The sequence below is a fragment of the Sciurus carolinensis genome, chromosome 2 (assembly GCF_902686445.1).
Source record: "Sciurus carolinensis chromosome 2, mSciCar1.2, whole genome shotgun sequence".
Classification (NCBI taxonomy): domain Eukaryota; kingdom Metazoa; phylum Chordata; class Mammalia; order Rodentia; family Sciuridae; genus Sciurus; species Sciurus carolinensis.
In genome coordinates this window covers 139,135,010-139,156,439 of record NC_062214.1, presented here as the reverse complement: position 1 = coordinate 139,156,439, position 21,430 = coordinate 139,135,010, and the positions used below count along the sequence as shown (strand labels likewise).

The 21,430-nt window shown below is 34.1% G+C and overlaps 1 protein-coding gene across 2 annotated transcripts in view; it reads right to left on the bottom strand.

Annotated features, from left to right (window-relative positions):
- The window catches only part of LOC124972202 (tetratricopeptide repeat protein 6-like), a 149,384-nt gene that overhangs the window by 38,286 nt on the left and 89,668 nt on the right, over positions 1-21,430 (bottom strand). For both annotated transcript variants that reach the window (XM_047536465.1, XM_047536470.1), the window contains 6 exons: positions 20,329-20,479; positions 16,742-16,824; positions 15,666-15,742; positions 15,095-15,255; positions 1,882-2,016; positions 312-461 (listed from right to left, as the gene is read on the bottom strand). In XM_047536465.1, coding sequence (XP_047392421.1) covers positions 312-461; positions 1,882-2,016; positions 15,095-15,255; positions 15,666-15,742; positions 16,742-16,824; positions 20,329-20,479 — 757 coding nt within the window. The remainder of the gene's footprint in view (positions 1-311; positions 462-1,881; positions 2,017-15,094; positions 15,256-15,665; positions 15,743-16,741; positions 16,825-20,328; positions 20,480-21,430) is intronic.

Here is a 21,430-nt window from a genome sequence, read left to right as displayed (position 1 = left end):
GTGATAGCAAAATAATAAATAAATAAAATTAATAACAGTATGTAAATTAAAATTATTAACAAATAAATTAATAAATTAGCATATTTAGATACATCTGAATTCACAAAGCACTTTAATAAACATAATATCTCTGTTGGGAAAAAAAATTTAGTCTAAGAAGAAATACAGATATCTGGATTTTGAAAATATTTTTTGAAAAATAGGCACAATAACCAATTGTTGCTATCTAATAACAAAAGTATAAAAAGAATTTAATAGTTTTACCAAGATTAACAAATTTTCCAAGTCATTGTTATTATATATTTAAATACCTGGTAGTGTTTTGGATCGAGGGTAATTGCACGATTAAAGTCCAGAATCGAGCTCTCCTTTTGGAGTTTTACTTTACAAAGCCCACGTTGATAAAAAGCTTCTGCAAAATCAGGATTTGCTTTCACAGCTTTTGTAAAAGAATCAAAAGCCTGGAAGAGCATAGTGTTAAAGCACAAACCATTTAGTGATGCAATATATTAGTTTAAAAGGTTAATAAATTGCAGTATTTAACTTTTGTTGAAAAGTTTCACTCTATTTTCTAGTCTTTTTAAATATATTCTCCCAAAGAAACTTTTGGGGCAAGCAAGCCAATATTTAGGAACAATTCAGGTTTACTGTTATATTTAAAAATCTCACTCTTTTCAGGTTAATGTTTCCATAATCCATGCTGTTAGATAACAGTGCTTTTGCAGGCATAATTTTAATCATTAGTCTTTGGATTTCATTTCTTCAAAGAAATTGCAACCAGAATCATTTATTTTCCATAATAGTCTGAGAATCATAGCAGATATATGATTATGAAAATTCAGGACAACAGAACTCTAAAATTTTTTCCAATATTGTAGAATATACAGCCAAGTCTTCTCTGTTGTCCAAAAGGACAAAAAGCATGGAAAAGATTATAATTAAACTTACATTTAATGAACAACTTAGTGGACAACTACTCAAGGCAATTCTTTTTCTTAAATGTAAATTTAAGATACTGTCCATCCTATATATATAAGGCAGGATTGGAATGATGTGTGAGTGTGTGATTGTGTATGTGTATGCAGAAATGGAGTTGTGGTATAGCCAACAATAGCCATTGGATAATATCAATTATTTTACATATTCCAATCAAAGACTGATAAATTCATAATAACTGAATCAACAGGTTTTCAATGAACCTGGCCATCTTAATAACCAGTTTCAATCTGATTTGAATTAATCCGTTATCAATAAGCTAAGTCAAAGAATATTCTACTAATTTTCAACTTATTCTACAATACATTAAAGCTCTCAATATAAACTACTTGGAGTTTAATAAGTAATGTAAATTAATAATATAATAAAATTGCATCACTATAATAACTTCCTATATTTAGGTATTTTTTGGTGGAAAACATATCAGTCCTTAGATATTGTCAAAAACTAACATTAAATAAAATGTGTTGATTATATAAAATAATTTGTGGGAATTTCAGGGTTGACTATAAAAAGTCAATCATTATAAACTTTTGGTCTAGTCACTCCTTGTACTATCTAGATAAGCCTCCAGAAATAAAACTGAATGCAAGCAACTGGTTTTTAAAACCAAACAATCTATGCATCTAAGTACACAATATACCATGTGAGAGAAGAATGGAGGAACTCTGGATTATGTAGAGGGAAATGAGAAGGGGTGGGTATGAAAAATGGTGGAGTGAGACAGACATCATTACCCTGTGTACATGTATGATTACACTAACTAATGGTATGAATCTGCATCATGTACAATCATGGAAACGAAATGATATACCCCATTTGGGTACAATGAATCAAAACGTAGTCTGTAAAAAATTAAAGAATAAATAATTTTTTAAAAAATACCATGTGGAAGTTGTTTTCTTCCATGTAACAAAGACCCAAGTTATACAGACAGTCTGATGAAAGAGTTGCAGTATTTGGTCCTTTTGGAGAATAAGAAAAGACTTCCAATGCCTTCATATACAGTCTCATAGCTTCCTAGAATGATTTAAAAAAATGGGGATGAATGGAATATCTCTTTCTAATATTTTTTTAATATTATAACTTTCAATGTTAAAAAGAACCTAGACAAGGAAGCTGTACTCCCATTTCACAGGGTATGCATGGATCTGGTAAAGACCACAGGTCTTGTCTGTACACCCCAAGAAGAGGACCCAGTTCCAGAGCAAACACAGAGTCCCACTTGAGTCCCTACCCGATAAACCAGGACCTAGACAGGTTCACACACAGGAATTTTTGGAATCATAAGTTTTAAATTCTAATGACTATTTCCTAACAGTCTTAATCAGACTTACATTTATGAACTGGTTTATGAACAATTTCTTAGTAATTTCCCTGGGTGAAATACTTAAAAATCTACTAGATAGTAAGAATATTGATAATATCCGATGTAATTTGCATCAACTTTTATTGGTTTATGCTGTACTCTTAATGGGGTTCTATGGGCACCAGAAAATAAACTATCATCAAAAATCACTCTTTTTAGTCAAAATAGTTGAAACCAATTAATGAAAAAAATTAAATTTACCCAATAGAAGTACCATTTAATAATAGAAGAAACATCATACATCTCTATACAGAAATACAGACACTCGCTAATTGCTGTCAATTTTCTTAATGTATTAAATTGCTAAAGAAGCCACGAGATTTAACTTGGATGTGCTGTGTCTTTGCTGCTCCCTTTAACAATTACTTCAGGTTAACAACCCACCTCAACATCCATCCTTCCGTCCTCACTCTTATCACATGACCTGACCATGGAAAATTGGATTGCTTTCTCAATTTTCGTTCTTTGCTTTTTAGTACATCTATATCTTCAGCCATTTTCACCTTTTCTTTTCTATCTTCAAATGATTTCCTTTCTTCTCCTCTTCAGAGCTCACTCCTAACACCATCTCCTCTGCTCTTTCTGAGCACACTTTGTTATTTCCTTTGTTTTTTGGACCTCTGCCCCTCCACTGTCTCCTTCATCCCTAAAGAGACTCTATTCCAGCCTCCCATCCCATTTAAATTAAAATGAACACATCTTCACTTCCTCCTGCCTTCCCATCTCTCCCTCCTTCACTACTCTGTGAAGTCTTACCAGGGAGATCTGGGGAGTGAGGATCAGCAGATAACGCATATTGGTATTCTGAAAACAGTACAGTGGCTTCTGTGGATAACAGCTTGGAAGGGAACAATAAGGAAAAAAATTTAAATCTATATTCTGAACTAGGATAATGACCACAAAAATAGAGAAAGGAAGCAGATTTGAAAGATTATTTAAAAAGTAGAACCAAAAGACCACTACCATTGATTAGGTAGAAGAGGATCAACAATGATACTGGGCTTCCAGCTAGAGCAACAGGAGCAGGGGAAGGTCAAAGCAAATGTCAAGGAATATTCCTGAAAGAATGGAGAGATGAACAACTTCAAATATGGGCAATCAAACTCTGAGAAATGACCACTGAATTTGCAATAAGGAACTCACCAATGAAAAATAGCCAGAGGACTATAATCATTTTATGTTGCTGCAAATTACCACAAATTAGCATATTAAAGTAACACACATTTATTATCTCCCAGTTTCCACAGGTCAGGAGATTGAGAATGGCTTACTAGTTCCTCCACTCAGGATTCCACAAAGATGCAATCACCATTGTCAGCTGAGCTGCATCCTCCTCTGGAAACTTGACTGGGGAAATCACCTTCCAATCTCATTCACATACTGGCAGAATTCATTTCCTTGATACTCCAGGACACAGAGTCCTGGCTTCTTGCTAGCAGTTGGCTGCCCTCAGATTCTAGATACTATCTGAAGTTTGCCACCACATGACCTTCTGCATGGGCAGTCATAACATGCAGTTTCCTTCTTCCAGACCAGTCCAAGAATTGCTCTTTCCAGTCTGCTAGAAAAGGAGTCTTAGATAATGCAACATAATCAGGGAATGACATCTTTGCCCTGCATACTGGTTAGAGGCAAGTCACACATCCTGTTCATACTCAAGAAATGAAAGGAAATTATATAGGGCATGATTCATGGAGGTCAACTACAGAGTCCACTTTCTGGGCCCCAATGACTCCATATTCCTGCCGCATGCAAAATACATTCCTCCATGCCAGTGCCTCCAAAAGTCTCATCTCATTGCTCCATTAGATAAAAGTCTGAAATCTCATTATTTAAATCATGTCCAAGTATGGATGAGGCCTTTGAATATTATTCACTGAAGTACCACTTCTGGAGCACAATTCCTTTCCATCTATGGACATGTGAAATTAAAGACACAAACTATTTCTCTCTGAAACACCCAACATGCAATGGTGGGATAGGCACAGGATAATAACCACAGATATTCCAGTTCAACAGGAGTTGGGTGGGGAAATGGAGGATAAAAAGGCCTCAGTGGTCCATGGCAACTCTTTTTGGGTGGATATCCAGAGTCTCTTGATTAGGTTTAAAGGCATAGAATAATTTTCTGTGGCTCTTCATTCTGCCCTTGAGGTTCAAGGTCTTGCCCTCTGGGTCATTACTCTTTTTACTTAAAAGGTTGGACATGTTTGCAACTGAGTTATTCTATTAATCTGTTTCCTAACAGTATAATTTAAAGGTCTGACAGTCTTTCATTTCATATTCATTTTTAGTCCAAACTGGTTTCTAAAGAAATAATTTTCTTAAGAATTTGGAGACCTTTAATGCATTTCACAGGCATTCATTCTCTCCATTAGACCAAAGCCATATTCACTAATTTTTGCAAGAAAATTCCTTCTCTACACTGGTCTCTTGCTTAGATGTATGAAGGACAACATCTTTAAACCTTTAGAGGTCCTCTGGTTTGGTTAAGATTTGTAAGGCATGTCCTTAATCTCTCAAAAGGGAGTCATGCTATTCTGAATATTCTGGCTTTATGGTATTCCTGGAATATTAGCAACAGGTTGTCCAGTTACGCCTTGTTTGTCTCACTAGTTAGAACATGTTACTGACAGTGACTATTTTGCTTTTATCATCCTTTGCTATCTGGAGAAGTAGAGAATTATCCTCACCAAGTCCTGTTTTATTTTGTTTAGCAGTTCTTAGTTTACTTCTCTCCTCTCATACTCCACTGTAAGAAGGAAGAACTAACCTGGCATCACTCAGCACTATCAAAACTTTACTTTAAAATTATCTTACATATTAGGATCCTGACTATTTAGTTCTCTTTTCCATGTAACTACAGGAAATATTTTTGCTAAGCTTTCAATCACTATATTTAAAAGATCCCTCTTTCACCAGTTTCCAATAATATGTTCCTTATTTATTTGTGAGATTATAGTAGCATATCTTAAAGACCAGATATCCACCAACAGTCTGTCTAAGGTGGTTAAAGCTTTCTTGTCATGCTCCTGAAAAGTCTTGTAGCCTCTGCCCCATTGGTTGGTTTCAAAGTTGCAGCCACATTTTTGGATATTTATTATAGTATCACTCTACTTCTAGGCACCAAAAACTGAATTAGTTTCCTGTTGCAAAAAAAATTAAAATTCCACAAACTTAGTGCCTTTGAAATGATACACATTTACCATCTTGCAATTTCCATAGTCAGGAGTCTGTGCAGGGGTCCTCTGCTCTGGGTCTCATAGGCTACAATCAAGGTATCCACCAGACAGCATTTTCATCTAGAAGTGCAAATAGGGAAATATCTTCTCCTGAGGTCTCTAAGGTTATTGGAAGATTTCATTTCCTCATGGCTTTATGACTGAAGATACAAGCTTCTAAAAGTACTGACTATTGGAGGCTCCCTGAGGTTCTACAGGCCACAGCAATTCCCTGAGAAGGACTCCTCCACAGCTAGTTCACAGTAGGTGTCTTTGCTTCATCAAGGTCAGCAAGAGAATCTATCTCTCCAGTCTGCCAAAAGAGGATCATATACAATGTAACATAATAGTGGGAACAATACTCCATGAACTTTGCCATATTCTCTTGGTTAGAAGCAAGTCATAGATTCCACCCAGACTCAATGTCATATGAGAGCAATGTTTGTTGGAGGTCACCTTATGATGTGTTCACCACAAGAGGATAGAAGCCAGCCAGATTATACTGAGTGGAAGAATGAGTGGAAAGTGAGGAAGTGAAGACAATGGATACAGAAAATATTCAAGATTTGTTGTGCCAGAGATGAGAGAAAAGTAGATAACTGGAGGAGTCGAGGAGGTAAAAATTGAGAAGCGTGTTTTTTAAATGAAATATAATTCCTCGTAATTCAGCAGGACACAGTGACATATGCTTATAATCCCAGTTGCTTGGGAGGCTGAGGCAAGAGGATCACAAGTTTGTACCCAGCCTGGGCAATTTAGCAAGACCTTGTCTCAAAAAAATAAAAAGAAAAAAGTCTGGTGATGTGGTTCAGTGGTAGAGTGCTTGCCTGACATTATGGTTTGGATCTGGAATGTCTCCCCAAAAGTAGATGTGTTGAAAGTATGGTCCTCAATGTAGCAAGGTTCAGAGGTGTGGCTTTTAGGCAATGATTACATTATAAGGGCTTGGAACTCTTCTGTGAATTAATCCATCAAATGGATGGACAGCTGGAAGGACTATTAGGAAGTAGAAGGTAGTTAGAGGAGGTAGGTCAAGGGTGAGGGGGTTGTTGGAGTACCCTGGAAAGGTTTCCCTGCTCCACCCCCTCTGTTTCCTGTCTGCCATCAGCTGAACAGTTTTCCTCTACCATGATGTTTCCACCTTGGAGTCAGCCAATCATGGCCTAAATCCTCTGAAACCATGAGCCAAAACAAATCTTTCCTCCTTTAAGCTGTTCTTGTCAGGTATTTTGGTCACAGCAACACAAAGCTAATACACCTAGGATGCTCAAGGTCTGGATTTCACCCCCAGTACTGAGAAAAAAAAAAAAAAAAAAAAAAGATAATCAAATGCTTTGGAATGAAACCTATAAAGAAAGAGGCTAAAAGTCTTAGGTAGAAAAAATAGGAATAATAATGGCCAATGTTTATTAAATGCTTACCATGTACCAGATATTAAAGTCCTAAATAGTTACTTGTTTTAAACTTCACAAAATCATTATGAGATGGATTCTCTAGTTATCCCCACTTTAAGATATCAGTACTAAAAAATAGTGGACAGTGACTTGCTTAAAGGCTCACTGAAGGCACAGATATGGGACACAAATCCAGCAAGTCCATGTTCAAAGACCATGCACTCAACCACAGATTCAGATTCCTAAGAAGCCAGATAAGATGGAAATTTTCAAATGATAGAATACGTGACAATTAAATTATATCATGTTAGCACCCAACTCTCAGTCTGTCTAATGCATATTAGGTGCTTAATAGGTAACATCTACTTATTATTATTAAACTAACTTTGCATTACTGAAGACATGTCAAAAAATCCAAAAAGTACCTAAGATCTTAAATATAGGAAATCCTCCTACCACTAACCAGAGTCTTCCATGTCTCCTAAACATCAATCAAAATCTTTCATTCTATTAAGAAAATATAACATTTACTAGATAAGGTTTTATTACAACAACAGTAACTACAACCATCTTAAAGATTCCCACTTCACCCATATTGTTACTTAGAGTTGTATAGTACAAAGCAATGCATATGAACAACAAGCAACTCAGAATTTTAATAGTTGGGATTTCTGCATCAGTGTGGTAGATGGGCTATTTCTAAAGAAATTTCCTTGGGAAAACTCTCTAGGGAAGTCCTCAAGAAGCAGAGACAGAGATCTATATGAGAACCTAAGCCTGGAATGTTGCATACACTAAGCAGACAGAAGGGAGGTGTTATGTTGAGGGTAGAAAACTACAGTAGCATCACCATCTGGCTTCCATGAAGTGGGTCAACAACAAAGAGGAAGATTTGAGTTTGGCAGTTATTTATGAAGATATGATTCAGGATCTCAGGGACATTTGCTGAATTGTAATGTTCAAGGTATTCACTGAATTGGAATGCTCAGGAGAGCCAGAGTAATCTCAGGATGGTGATATCCCTTTGCTCTTGAAACATCTTAGAGAAATCCAATATGGAGGAAAATAAACCCTATATAGGCCACTGGATTCCTACAGATTAAAATCAAGCAAAATGCTAATGAACAAAGATCACAAGCACAGAAAAAAATAAGCCAGTATGAGTGAGAATTGTCAAACCTAACAAACCAGTCTTTTACATCTGATAATTGTATCTGATAATTGAATACATGTTTATAAAATATTTTTTAATATTTTAAATACATGTTTATAAAATTTTTTTAAATAAAGTTGAAATCAGGATGTTAAAGCAAAAGGAGACAATTAGGAATGACTAGGAAAACTTGAAAACCATCAAATGGAACTTCTACAAGTAAAAAGTATTATTCAAATAAAACATGAAGACCCAACTGAAGAATTTGTGAAACTGAAGAAAATTTTTTAAAAAGTTATACAGAATGAAGCAAGAGATTAAAATACAAGAGAGAACATAAGATAAAAGAGGATTAGGAAAGTCAAACCCATATCTGTCAAGAGTCCCAGAAAGAGAAAACAGGTAGAATGGGAGAGAGAATTTGAAAAGACAATTTCTTTGAATTTTCCAAAACTGAACATAGACAGGAATCACAAATTGAGGAATCATACCTAGTAAAACCAGGGGAAAAAATCAAGAATATACAATTTTATAGAACATAAGAGAAAATTTTTAAAATAACCAGAGATAAGAAAAAGATACCAAAAAGGGAAGGATAATCTAACAGAATTTTCATAAGCAATAGGAGCTAAAATATCAATAGAAGCTGAAAAATAGCATATCTCCTTCAAAATGTTGACAAAAAGTAACTGCCAACCTAAAATTTTGTTCTAGAAGTGAAAAGCCTTATCACTGACAGATTTTAACTTTTATTTCAGAAAAAAAAAAGAAAAATTATCTCAGAACAGTTTGACACACAATAAGAAAGGCTGAGCAAATATAATAGAAATGTATGTAAATATAAATTTTGATTATATAAAATAATGGTAGTCATTTTGTATTATGATTTGTAGATCTTAAAACGTGTAGAAGTAAAATAGTATATGTGAATTTGAAAGAGAATAATAAAAGTTAGAGGAGTCTAAGTTCTTTTTATTAGTCAGGAGAGTAATGCCTATACTCCGGAAACAATATATTGAACTTCAGACAGCTGTATATGTGTTGCAACTTTTCACTAGTAGCAAACAAAATGTATTACAAGTATTATAAGTATTATAAGTAGCGATAGAGGAGTTACTATGCGATGATAGAAGTTCAGTTCATCAGGCAAGCATAATAATTCTAAAATTGAGGCTCTATAACAAAAATAGTTACTTTAACAATTATGCATTTCAAAATAACTAGAGGAGAGGAATTTGAAGGTTCCCAAATCATAGAAATGATAATATTTGAGATGACAATGCTAATTGCCTGGATTTGATTTTATATATGATATATAGCAAAATACACGTATCAAATTTCAATACAGTATATGTATATATGTGTGTGTATATATAAACATGTCAATTTAAAATGTATAAAATTAAAAGTAACCCCAAGTTGCATAAAACAAAAACTGAAAGAATGACAGAGAAAACTTGGTATCCATCATTATGGGAGATTTAAAAATACTTCAATCATGGATAAATCAATTATTTTAAAATAAGCATGTGAAAAACACATTAAAAATGAGACCTATGGAACATATATGAAACATACCAATAGAAAATACATATTTTTTCAAATAGACATAGGAGATTTATAAAAAATAAGGCATGAATAATTCTGAGCATATTGCAAAGAATCAGTATCAAGCAAAATATTCGCTTTACAATGTATTTGAATGTGTTTGTTTTTAAAACATGAAATCCTATTGTGAATTTTAAAATATTTATGAAATTGACCATAACTTGTACATGCTGTTTATTGCTGTAGTTTGAAAGTATTCTCCTAAAATCACAAGCTGGAAACTTAATACCGAATGCATCAGTATTGAGAAAGGAGACATTTGAGAGGTGTCTAGATAATCAATGAATTAAATGCCACTAACTGCTACATGGGTTATCATGGGAGTGGGTCCTTATAAAAGAACAAGTTTAGAATTCAGCTCCCTATTGTTCCTTCCCTCTCTCTCACTCTCTGTCTCCCACCACACACCCCTCTTTGTCCTCCAGCCTTGTACCATGAAATGATTCAGTAAGAAGGTCCCCATCAGATGCCAGAACCCTCATCTTGAATTTCTCTGCCTCTAGAACTGGGAGAGATAAATTTCTAATCATTATGAATTATCCAATCTGTGATATTCTGCACAAAACAGACTGACACTTGTATTATAAAAGAATAAAGCTTGAATATTAATGAAATAAGTATCCAATGGAACATTTAAAAACAAATAACAAAGAAATAATCTCTTTCCATAAGAGTAGAAGGAAGAGAATAATAAAAGTAAAAGTACATTTCTATAAAACAGAAAATAAAGAATACAAAGCAAGAACTACTCTTCTACAAACCTGTAAAGACACAAAACAACAAAAATAAAATGAAATCATTATTACTTATGAACATAGGTGCAAAAATCCTCAACAAAATACTTGCAGGTCAAATTCAACAGCACATTAAAAAGATCATATGCCATGATCAAGTTGGCCTCATTTCAGGGAAGCAGGGATAACTCAAAATATGCAAATTGATAAATATAATACATCACATAAATAGAATCAGGATTCAAATCACCTGATCACCTTTATAGATGCAGAAAGCCTTTTATAAAATTCAGCATCCTTTCATGTTTTAGAAAATCCCTGAATAAATTAGGTTCCGAAGGGTCATACCTCAACATAATAAAGACTATACACAACAAATCCACAGCCAACATCATACTAAATGGGGAAAAACAGCAAATATTTCCTCTAAGATTAGGAACAAGATGAGGGTATCAATTCTCACCAGTCTTATTAAATATGAAACAAAAATTTTAGCCAGAGAAATTAGGCAAGAGAAAGAAATAAAAGGAATGCTTGCTAATGGTACTATTGTATACACACAAAACCCTAAAGACTTCACTAAAAGATTTTTAGAACTGATAAATTAAAGTAGCAGGATATAAAATCAACATACAAAAATTGCAGCTTTTCTAAATGCTAATAATGAAATTGTCAAGAAAGAAATCAGAAAAGTTATCACAGTCACAATAGCAACAAATAAAATACCTAGGAATAAACTTAACTAAGGATATGAAAGACCTCCACAGTGAATATTACAAAACACTGAGGAGAAACACTGAAGAAGACACTAGATGGTAAAAAGATCTCGTATGTTCATGAATTGGGAGAATTAATATTGTTAAAATTGCCAAACTACACAAAGTGATTTACAGATTCAGTGCAATTCACCTCAAAATACAATGACATTCTTCACAGACCTAGAAAAAAAATTCTAAAATTCATATGGGAGCACAGAAGACTCTAAGTGGCCAAAGCAATCCTGAGCAAAAACAGCAGTACTAGACAAACCACAACACCTGATTTCAAAAACATACTACAGACTCAAAGAAACATAAGCAGCATTGCATTAGCATGCAGGCGGGTGACAGAATAGGGGGCTCATATGAACCCATGTCTCTTCAGTCAATTGATTCTCGACAAAGGTGCCAAAATCATATAAGGAGAAAGGACAGCCTCTTCAACAAATGGTACTGGGAAACTTGGATATCCACAGGTGGAAGATTGAAACTCTCACCCTGTCGAAAAAGTCAATTCAAAATGGATCAAAGACCTTAATGTAAGACCTGAAACTTTGAAACTAATAGAAAAATACAGAGAAAACACTTCAAGATTTTTGACACTGGCAACAATTTCCTAAATAGTAGCCTAATAGCTCAGGAGACAAAAGCAAAAATTGACAAGTGGGATTACATTGAAAAGTTTCTGCTCAGCAAAGGACATAATCAACAGAGTGAAGAGACCACCTACAGAATGGAAGAAATCTTTGCCAGCCATTCATCTGACAGAGGATTAATATCCAGAATATAAAAAGAAATGTTAAAAACCTAACAACAAAAAATGTAATTCAGTTATTGATTCTTGCTTTTATTTCTTGTGCTATGGGAGTCCTGTTGAGGAAGTCTGGTCCTAAGCTGACATGTTGAAGCTCTGGACCTACTTTTTCTTCTATAAGATGCAAGGTCTCTGGTCTGATTCCGAGGTCCTTAATCCATTTTGAGTTTAGTTTCATGCATGGTGAGAGATATGGGTTTAGTTTCATTCTGTTGCATATGGATTTCCAATTCTCCCAGCACCATTTGTTGAAGAGGCTATCTTTTCTCCATTGCATATTTTTGGACCCTTTATCTAGTATGAGAAAATTGTATTTATTTGGGTTTGTGTCTGTGTCCTCTATTCTGTACCATTGATCCATCTTTCTATTTTGGTACCAATACCGTTTTGTTACTATTGCTTTGTAGTAGAGTTGAAGATCTGGTATTGCGATACCCCCTGCTTCACTCTTTCTGCCAAGGATTGCTTTAGCTATTCTGGGTTTCTTATTCTTTCAGATGAATTTCATAATTGCTTGCTCTATTTCTGTAAGGTACATCATTGGATTTTAATTGGAATTGCATTGAATCTGTATAGTACTTTTGGTAGTATTGCCATTTTGACAATATTAATTCTTCCTATCCAAGAACATGGGAGATCTTTCCATCTTCTAAGGTTTTCTTCAATTTCTTTCTTTAGTGTTCTGTAGTTCTCATTGTAGAGGTCTTTCACAACTCTTTTGTGAGATTGATTCCCAAGTATTTTATTTTTTTCGATGCTATTGTGAATGGGGTAGTTTTCCTAATTTCTCTTTCTGAAGATTCATAACTTATAAAAGCAAGAATCAATAACTGGGATAGATTCAAACTAAAAAGCTTTCTCTCAGCAAAGGAAACTATCAGCAATGCAAAGAAGGAGCCTACAGAGTGGGAGAAAATGTTTGCCAATCATACTTCAGATAGAGCATTAATCTCCAGAATCTATAAAGAACTCAAAAAACTCTACACCAAGAATGCAAATAATCCAATTGACAAATGGGCAAAGGAAATGAATAGACACTTCACAGAAGAAGATGTACAAGCAATCAACAAACATATGGAAAAATGTTCAACATCTCTAGTAATAAGAGAAATGCAAATCAAAACCACCCTAAGATTCCATCTCACCCCAATTAGAATGGCGATTATCAAGAATACAAGCAACAACAGGTGTTGGCGAGGATGTGGGGAGAAAGGTACACTCATACATTGCTGGTGGGGCTGCAAATTAGTGCAGCCACTCTGGAAAGCAGTGTGGAGACTCCTTAGAAAACTTGGAATGGAACCACCATTTGACCCAGCTATCCCACTCCTTGGCCTATACCTAAAGGACTTAAAATCAGCATATTACAGAGATACAGCCACATCAATGTTCATAGCTGCTCAGTTCACAATAGCCAGATTGTGAAACCAACCTAGATGTCCTTCAACTGATGAATGGATAAAGAAATTGTGGTATATATAAATATATATACAATGGAATATTACTCAGCCATAAAGAATGATAAAATTATGGCATTTGCAGGCAAATGGATGAAATTGGAGAATATCATGCTAAGTGAGATAAGCCAATCTCAAAAAACCAAAGCACGAATGATATCGCTAATAAGTAGATTATGACACATAATGGTGGGTGGGAGGGGTTAGTGTTAGGGTTAGAGTTAGGGTTAGGGAGCGGGGCAAGAATGGAGGAAGGAAGGACTGTATAGAGGGAAAAGAGGGGTGGGAGGGGTGGGGGGAAGGGAAAAAATAACAGAATGAATGAAACAACATTACCCTATGTAAATTTATGATTACACAAATGGTATGCCTTTACACCATGTACAAACAGAGAAACAACATGTATCCCATTTGTTTACAATAAAAAAAATGTAATTCAATATAAATGAACAAAGGATTTAGACAGATACTTCTCAAAAGAAGTACAAATGACTAATAAGTATATGAAAAAAAAAACTCATACTTTTCACCCTCAGAATAGTGCAGATCAAACTACACTGAGATTCCCTCTCACCCCTGTTAGAATGGCTATTATTAAAATAAATAAATAAATAAATAAATAAATAAATAACAAATGTTGGGAGGATATAGAGATAATGGAATCCATGTACACTGTCGGTAGGAATGTAAATTAGTACAACTACTATGTATATAGGTATGGAACTTAAAAAAAAAAAAAACTAAACTAAAACCAGAATTCTCACACAATCCAACTGTACCACTCCTGAGTATAAACCTGAAGGAAATGAAGTTAGCATACAGAAAGAGATATCTGGATGCCCATGTTTATTGCAGCGCTATTCACAATAGTCAAGATACAACTGTCCATCAACAGATGAATAAAAAAAAAGAAAATATGGTATGTATATACATATATATATGTATATACATAATGGAGTATTAATCATTCATAAAGCAGAACGAAATCATGTCATTAGAAAGAAAATGGGTAGAACTAGAGTACATCATGTTAAGCAAAATAAGCCAGACATAGAAAGACAAATATCAGGGGCTGGGGAGATAGCTCAGCTGGTAGAGTGCTTGCCTCACAAGCACAAGACCCTGAGTTCGATCCCCAGTACCGCAAAAAAAAAAAAAAAAGAAAGACAAATATCACATATTTTCTCTCATATGGGGAACAGGAAAAAAAAAATGACCTAAATATAGAAGAGGGATAGTTATGGACTGGGAGAGGTACAGGGAGAGAACAGAGAAAAGAGGGCAAGAGAGTGGAAAACTAGGGAGGATGGATATGGTCAATACATAATATATGCATTATGCATATATGAAAATGTCACAGTAAAATCCATTAATTTGTACAGTTAATATGTTAATAATTATATTGATAAAAATAAAAATGAAAAAGTATAAATGTTAATAGAAAATTGAATAAATAATATAATAAATACTATTATAAAATTAATGGTATATAAAAAACTTACAATTGTAAATAATATTAAATGTCATATTAAGCATGATATATGAATTCTATTACTAGGTTTAGTAAACATTACTCAGAGGACCTTTCACCTTGATGTTCTTGGCCTTCATTTGTGTTTTTGCTAATATCATAAGCATGATTGTTTCTGGCCTATTGCACAAGGCCTCTTCCAAGACCTGAATGGCCTTCTCATGGTTTTCACAAAATGAATAAATGATTGCTTGCTGTACTGGACTCAATTCAATGAGACCTAAAGGGAAAGGAGAGTTTATCAGTACCTTTGCCAAGTATCAAGAATTTCAAATACAATTATTTTAACAAGGTCAAGCAATTAAAAAATTATTCTTTATAATATGAATTATCAATATTATATGAAAGTCTATTATCAAAAAGCATAAGACATTCTAATTACATAACAAAAAATAGCAAAACTGTAAGCCTAATAATTCCTATAAGAATAACCTCTTTCACAAAATTAATTACAGTACATTATGGATCATTTTACCAACTTATGTACATATGAAACTGAAGTTTCCAAATCTTTGTTTCTCAACTAAAACCATTATGCTATCCATACGTAGTTATTGAAAGTAGTACAAAAATTCTAAAAAGGTATTTCTTAAATTAAAACAATTATAATTTTCAATTAATTATATTTACCACGGTTCATTTCTGCTACTTGATAAATAGTGAACTTTGCCAGATCATATTTTTTCATCATAAGAAGATATTGTCCTCTAGAAGAAATAATAGTTTTTTTATTCTAAGCTGATAAAAATATCTTTTCTAAAACAAAGTTTCTTATTCTCAGTTACTTAAAAATTTTACAACTACAATATATTCATCTATTCATATTTATTTATGCATGCATAAAAGGCAATACAAAAATTACAGATTTTTTATAGTCTAAATAGACCAATTTACATGGATGTGTGATGAAGCCACTTAGAAAATGCAGTGCTACAAGAAAAATAGTAGTTTCTTTTAGCAATTATCTGCATTTAAAATGCTATACTTTGTTGCTGAGAAGTTGTTTAAAAATTAAAATTCAAGGGACATAAAAGGAGGAAGACTTCATAAATTGCTAAACTGTGGTTCAAGACTTAGAACACAAAACAAGCCTTGTTCAGAAAACACTGGTCTAGCTGGGAATATAGCTCAGTGGTAGAGCATTTGTCTAGCCTGTGTGACACTTTGGATCCAAAGTCCAGTTCTGGAAAAAAAAATTCCACTTTCTTTTTCCAGTTCTATTAATCCTTAGAGATTATATTTTTGGAAGTGATACTTTGTAAAATGTCTCCTTATTCCAAGTTCTACTACATTTCAAATACAATTCTATGCACCACTTATTTTTTTCATGGAATTAGCTGACAATTACTTGGGACAACACTGTGAACATATGAGAATAACTGTTCAAAATATTATTACCTTGCTCTCATGAGATATGAACCAACTGTATAACCAGCAACCTAGAAAGGCCTAAAGAACTTAAAGACTTGCAGTTATGTTTTGATGCAAGGGTAGAGCCAAGGGAAAGATCCAGTTACAGTTTGTAATGTTATCTTAAAGTTTAATAAAAACAAGAACTATAGCTGGCTTGCTGGTTGGGTGATGGCCAATGCCCAGGGAGCAAATGTAAAAGGAGGAGGTTGAAGAATCAAGAGAGAACTAAAGATCCCAACAGATTGCTCAGATGTGAAGTTATCCTAAGAAGAATTCAATTTCTATGCTCGTACCTTATTATATATAATTGGAGTCCATCTGGCTGAAAGTGGATGGCACGAGATAACTCCTTGACTGCCCTTTTCAATTTATGCAGCTGTTGAATGATAAAAAGAAAACTGGGTTCTAATAAAACTGAGTGTTTCCTTTTTGATGTTTATCCCCTCCTATGCTTTACTGCAGAAATTTTGCAGAGACATCTCCTAATACACATGATTTTCTAAAGAATCATCAAAGCAAATGGGATGTAGACAAGTTAAAAAAAATGGTTATGATGCGAAGTTGGTTTTTCAGAATTATTTAGCTTTAATTTTGAAGAATAAACATACATATATAAATTTACATTCCAGTTTGTGTGTGTGCTCCTTTTTCATTTAACTTTTTGTTGTTTTCCCTCTATCAACCACAACACTTATTTCACCAAATTTCACCTGTTAATAAATTAGCAAGTAGAAAAAAGTAAAATAAAAAGTAAAAGTCAATTCCACTTAAGAATAAGAGAAGATGCTGGGTGCAGTGGCACAGGCCTGTAATCCCAGCAGAGCATTGCAAGTTCAAAGCCATCCTCAGCAACTTAGTGAGGCCCTAAGCAATTCAGTGAGACCCTGTCTCTAAATAAAATGTAAAAAATGGGGGACTCTGGCTCAGTGGTTAAGCACCCCTGCGTTCAATCTCTGGTACAAAAAAAAAAAAAAAAAAAAGAATAAGAGGAAAAGCAGTCTTGAACCAAAATTAAATTTAAATAAATAAATGAATGAAAATATAACAATGGTGTAAAAAGATCTATTTCATATCAATATATAAAAGAAGGTAAACATTGATTCTTTCATTAATACTGGTCTCACAAACATAAAATAAATTAGTACATATCCAGGGACAAAATCAACTATCATGGTAGACATTACCAAAGGACTACTACATAGTCACAGCAAAATTAACGTGGGACAACCATCACTCTTCTAACCATAATGACTGATGAAAAAGAAACCAGAATGCCCCAAATTAATTTGTACATGGAAGCAAACTGGGTCTGCAGAAAGAGTACAAACCATTTGGAAGAAATAGTGGGTAGGGTCAAAGAGGAAACCCAAAAAGAGAGGAGGTTTAAGATTCATTTAAACACATTTGAGAATTTCTGTGGAACTTCAGGGCCATTGCTTCACAAGCAGCTTCTGCTCAGGTTGGTGCAATTAATACACCATCCAATCAAACATGCACATTGCTATACCTGTTCTACCAAGTGTCTGTAGCTATGCATTGAGGAAACTCTGTTTGGGGACAGCTGGAGGTTCACTCTGAATTTACAAGCGTCCCTGGGGTTGGACCTCTCCAGGCAGTCTTAGATTATATTCCCAGGGAAGCTGAACCAACACAGTAGGAGAATGTATTCCTCTACATATAAACACACGGTTTGATTTATAATTGTGGGATCATATTGTACACACTTAAACTCTTCTGAATCTTGCCTTTCTTACTCAAAAATATCTCATGGAAATCCCCCATCAGTTCTCTTCTTTTCATGGACTGTTATATTGCACAGTGTTCATACACCACAATGCATTCACCCATTACTGTGAACAGATTGATTTTTGCCTCTCAGTTCAAAGAATCTGAGTGTACATCCTTTACCTCCTGCTACCATGCTGGTGCTTTGGTTTCTGTGTGTGTTCAGGGGAAACACCAGCTTCCCCAAATGGCCTAAGCTTCATTGATAAGGTTAGGTTAAGTAAAAACCCACACACTGCAAGTATGTCCATGTCTTCCCCAATAGGACTCAAGGGCAAAATTTCCCTAGGGACAATACTGAACATGTGTCTTGGATCTTTTGCTTCTGTCATCCAGAAGGTAAGAATTTTGTATGGGACTCCAGTCACATGAGGCCCTGAGATTGAGGCAGTGGAGAGCACAGTCTCCTGACAGTTCTCAGTGGACATAAAGTGTGAGAAATAAACAAGTCTTTGTTGTTTGAAATGGTGATTTTGAAGTTTTTTGTTTGTTTTTATTTTTTACCACAGCATAACCTAGCCTATCCAGACTGGAACCAGCTTATCTAGAGAACTTGTAGAAAACAGAGGGATTACATTTATTTTAAAATTTAACTTGAACAGAGTGGGAGAAAATATTTTCCACAAGCACTTCAGATACAGCACTAGTCTCCAAAATTTATAAGAATTTATAAAACTTTACACCAAAAATACAAAGAACCCAATCAATAAATGGGCCAAGAAACTGGACAGACCTTTAACAGAAGAAGATATACAGGTGATCAACAAATATATGAAAAAGCATTCAACATCTGTAGTAATTAGAGAAATGCAAATTAAAACAACTCTAAGATTTCATCTTACTCCAATTAGAATGGCTATTTTCAAGAACACAAACATAATAGATGTTGGCGTGGATGTGGGGGAAAATGGCACACTTGTACCTCCCTGGTGGAGTTGCAAATTGGTGCAGCCACCCTGGAAAGCAGTATGGAGATTCCTCAGAAAACTTGGAATGGACCCACCTTTTGACCCAGTTATCCACTCCTTGGTTTATGCCCAACGGACTTAAAATTAGCATACTACATTAAAGCGGCCACATCAATGTTTATAGCAGTTCAATTCACAAAAGCTAGATTATGGAACCAACCTAGATGCCCTTCAGTAGATGAATGGATAAAGAAACTGTGGTATATATACACAATGGAATATTATTCAACCATAAAGAATAATAATATTATGACATTTGCAGATAAATGAATGGCATTGGAGAATATCATGCTAAGTGAAATAAGTCAATCCCCTAAAACCAAAGGCTGAATGTTTTTTCTGATGTGGATGAAGATTGATAATGGGGATGGGAGAATGGAAGGTAAGAGAAGAATAGAGGAACTTTAGATTAAGTAGAGGGAAATGAGAGGGGGGCGGGGCACGGGTATGAAAATGGTGGAATGAGACAGTCATCATTACCCTATGTACCTGTATGATTACATGAATGGTATGAATCTACATTGTGCACAACCATAGAAACAAAAAGTTGCACTCCATTTGTGTACAATGTATCAAAATGCAGTCCGTTAAAAAAATAAAGAAAAAAAAAGTAATTTCAAGTGTCAAAAAAAATTAAACAAAATTTACAGAAAAGTGTTAATGTTTAGATTACCATTCTACACAGAGATTCTATTCTATGAATCTACCCCCTCACCAGTACATCCATGCACAAAACATTAGAACAATGATTCCAAAATGTCAGTAGTAGTTATCTCTTGAGAATATGGACAGTTTTATTGCTTTTCATAAAACTTATTTGTTTGTTTATTTTTTCTTATTTGGATAAATATATTACCTATAAAAAATACATATTGCTTTTAAAATAAGGAAAAAAACAGATACGGTATTATTTTTAAAATGAAAGACAATAAAAATGCACACCTCATAAGAAGAGGCTTTGTGAGTAGGTAATCATAGTTAACTACATCTGCTTAACACTGATAGCTTATAAGCCCATTCACCTCTCTAGTTAGCTAAAGAAAAGGATACATTAAAGCATTTAAAATTAATTGAACAGATAGCCATAACATTAAAATCTTTATTCAAAATCTTCAAACATTAAATACCTTATAATAGCCTTCTGCTCTACAAATATAGCTTTGAATACACAAAGGATTGATTTTAATAGCCTCAGAAAACCACCAAATGGCTTCATTGCAGTTGTTTAGGTGTAGCAGATATATGAGACCAATGTTTATATAAGCCAAAGTAACAGTTCTAGGAAAATAAGAAAATAAAATCTTGTTAGACATTTTTAATTATCCAAAATGTTCTGCAATTGTGAATGAATTTCACAATTGCATACATGAAATACATACATCAATATATATCAGGTTTTTTAAATGTTTTACTAAAGAAACATAAATTTAAAAATTTTATAAATGCCCTTTGGAGTTAACGACTGTAGAGACATGCTAAGAACAGAATTCATGAAGTCTCCTAGACTCTTAGCAATATTTTATTCCACTTTGATTTAATCTTGAGTTATCTTGAATTTGAATTGCAAGCTCAAGTTTTCCTTAGTTCAAAAGTCTTTGTTTTAAACCATGAGGATCAGTGATAAAACGGTTTGGTGACTTGAGGTTAAAAAACCTCTCCACTTTGGTGTCTACACAGCTTTTTTTCTATATCAAATAAATGTTGCTTCTCTCTCTTTGAATCAAATAATATTCAGTATAGAAATGATCTTAGACATTATCTTTTTCAATGCCTCTTTTACAATAAGGAAACTACACATGCAATGGCCCAATCTCACAGAAGCCCTAACCGGTTGCCTAGACACCACAGTTCCTACCACCCACTTTCTGACTCTTTGCACCAGAAAAGTCTTTTCTTTTCCTTTGTGGCTCAAAAAGGTCCAAAAAAAAAAACCGATTACAGTCATTATGGAACTATCCTCCATGATTTTCCTGAGTCAAGTTCAAAGTTCACCTTAGAGAGTTAAGTAAACAGTCTGCTAGTTGACATAAAATTAGCTTGATATATTACTCTTTCTGACAACTTCCATTTAATGAATGCGTCCTTGGAAAGAAAGAGAATTATTTAAATTTAAATTATTAAAATCTGTATTTTACAGCTGACTCTCTGACTAATGTGTTTGATTTTCAATCTGTGTTCCTTCCTGAAACTATGCTCTAAATGTTATTGGCTTTTTCTTTTGCTCTACTA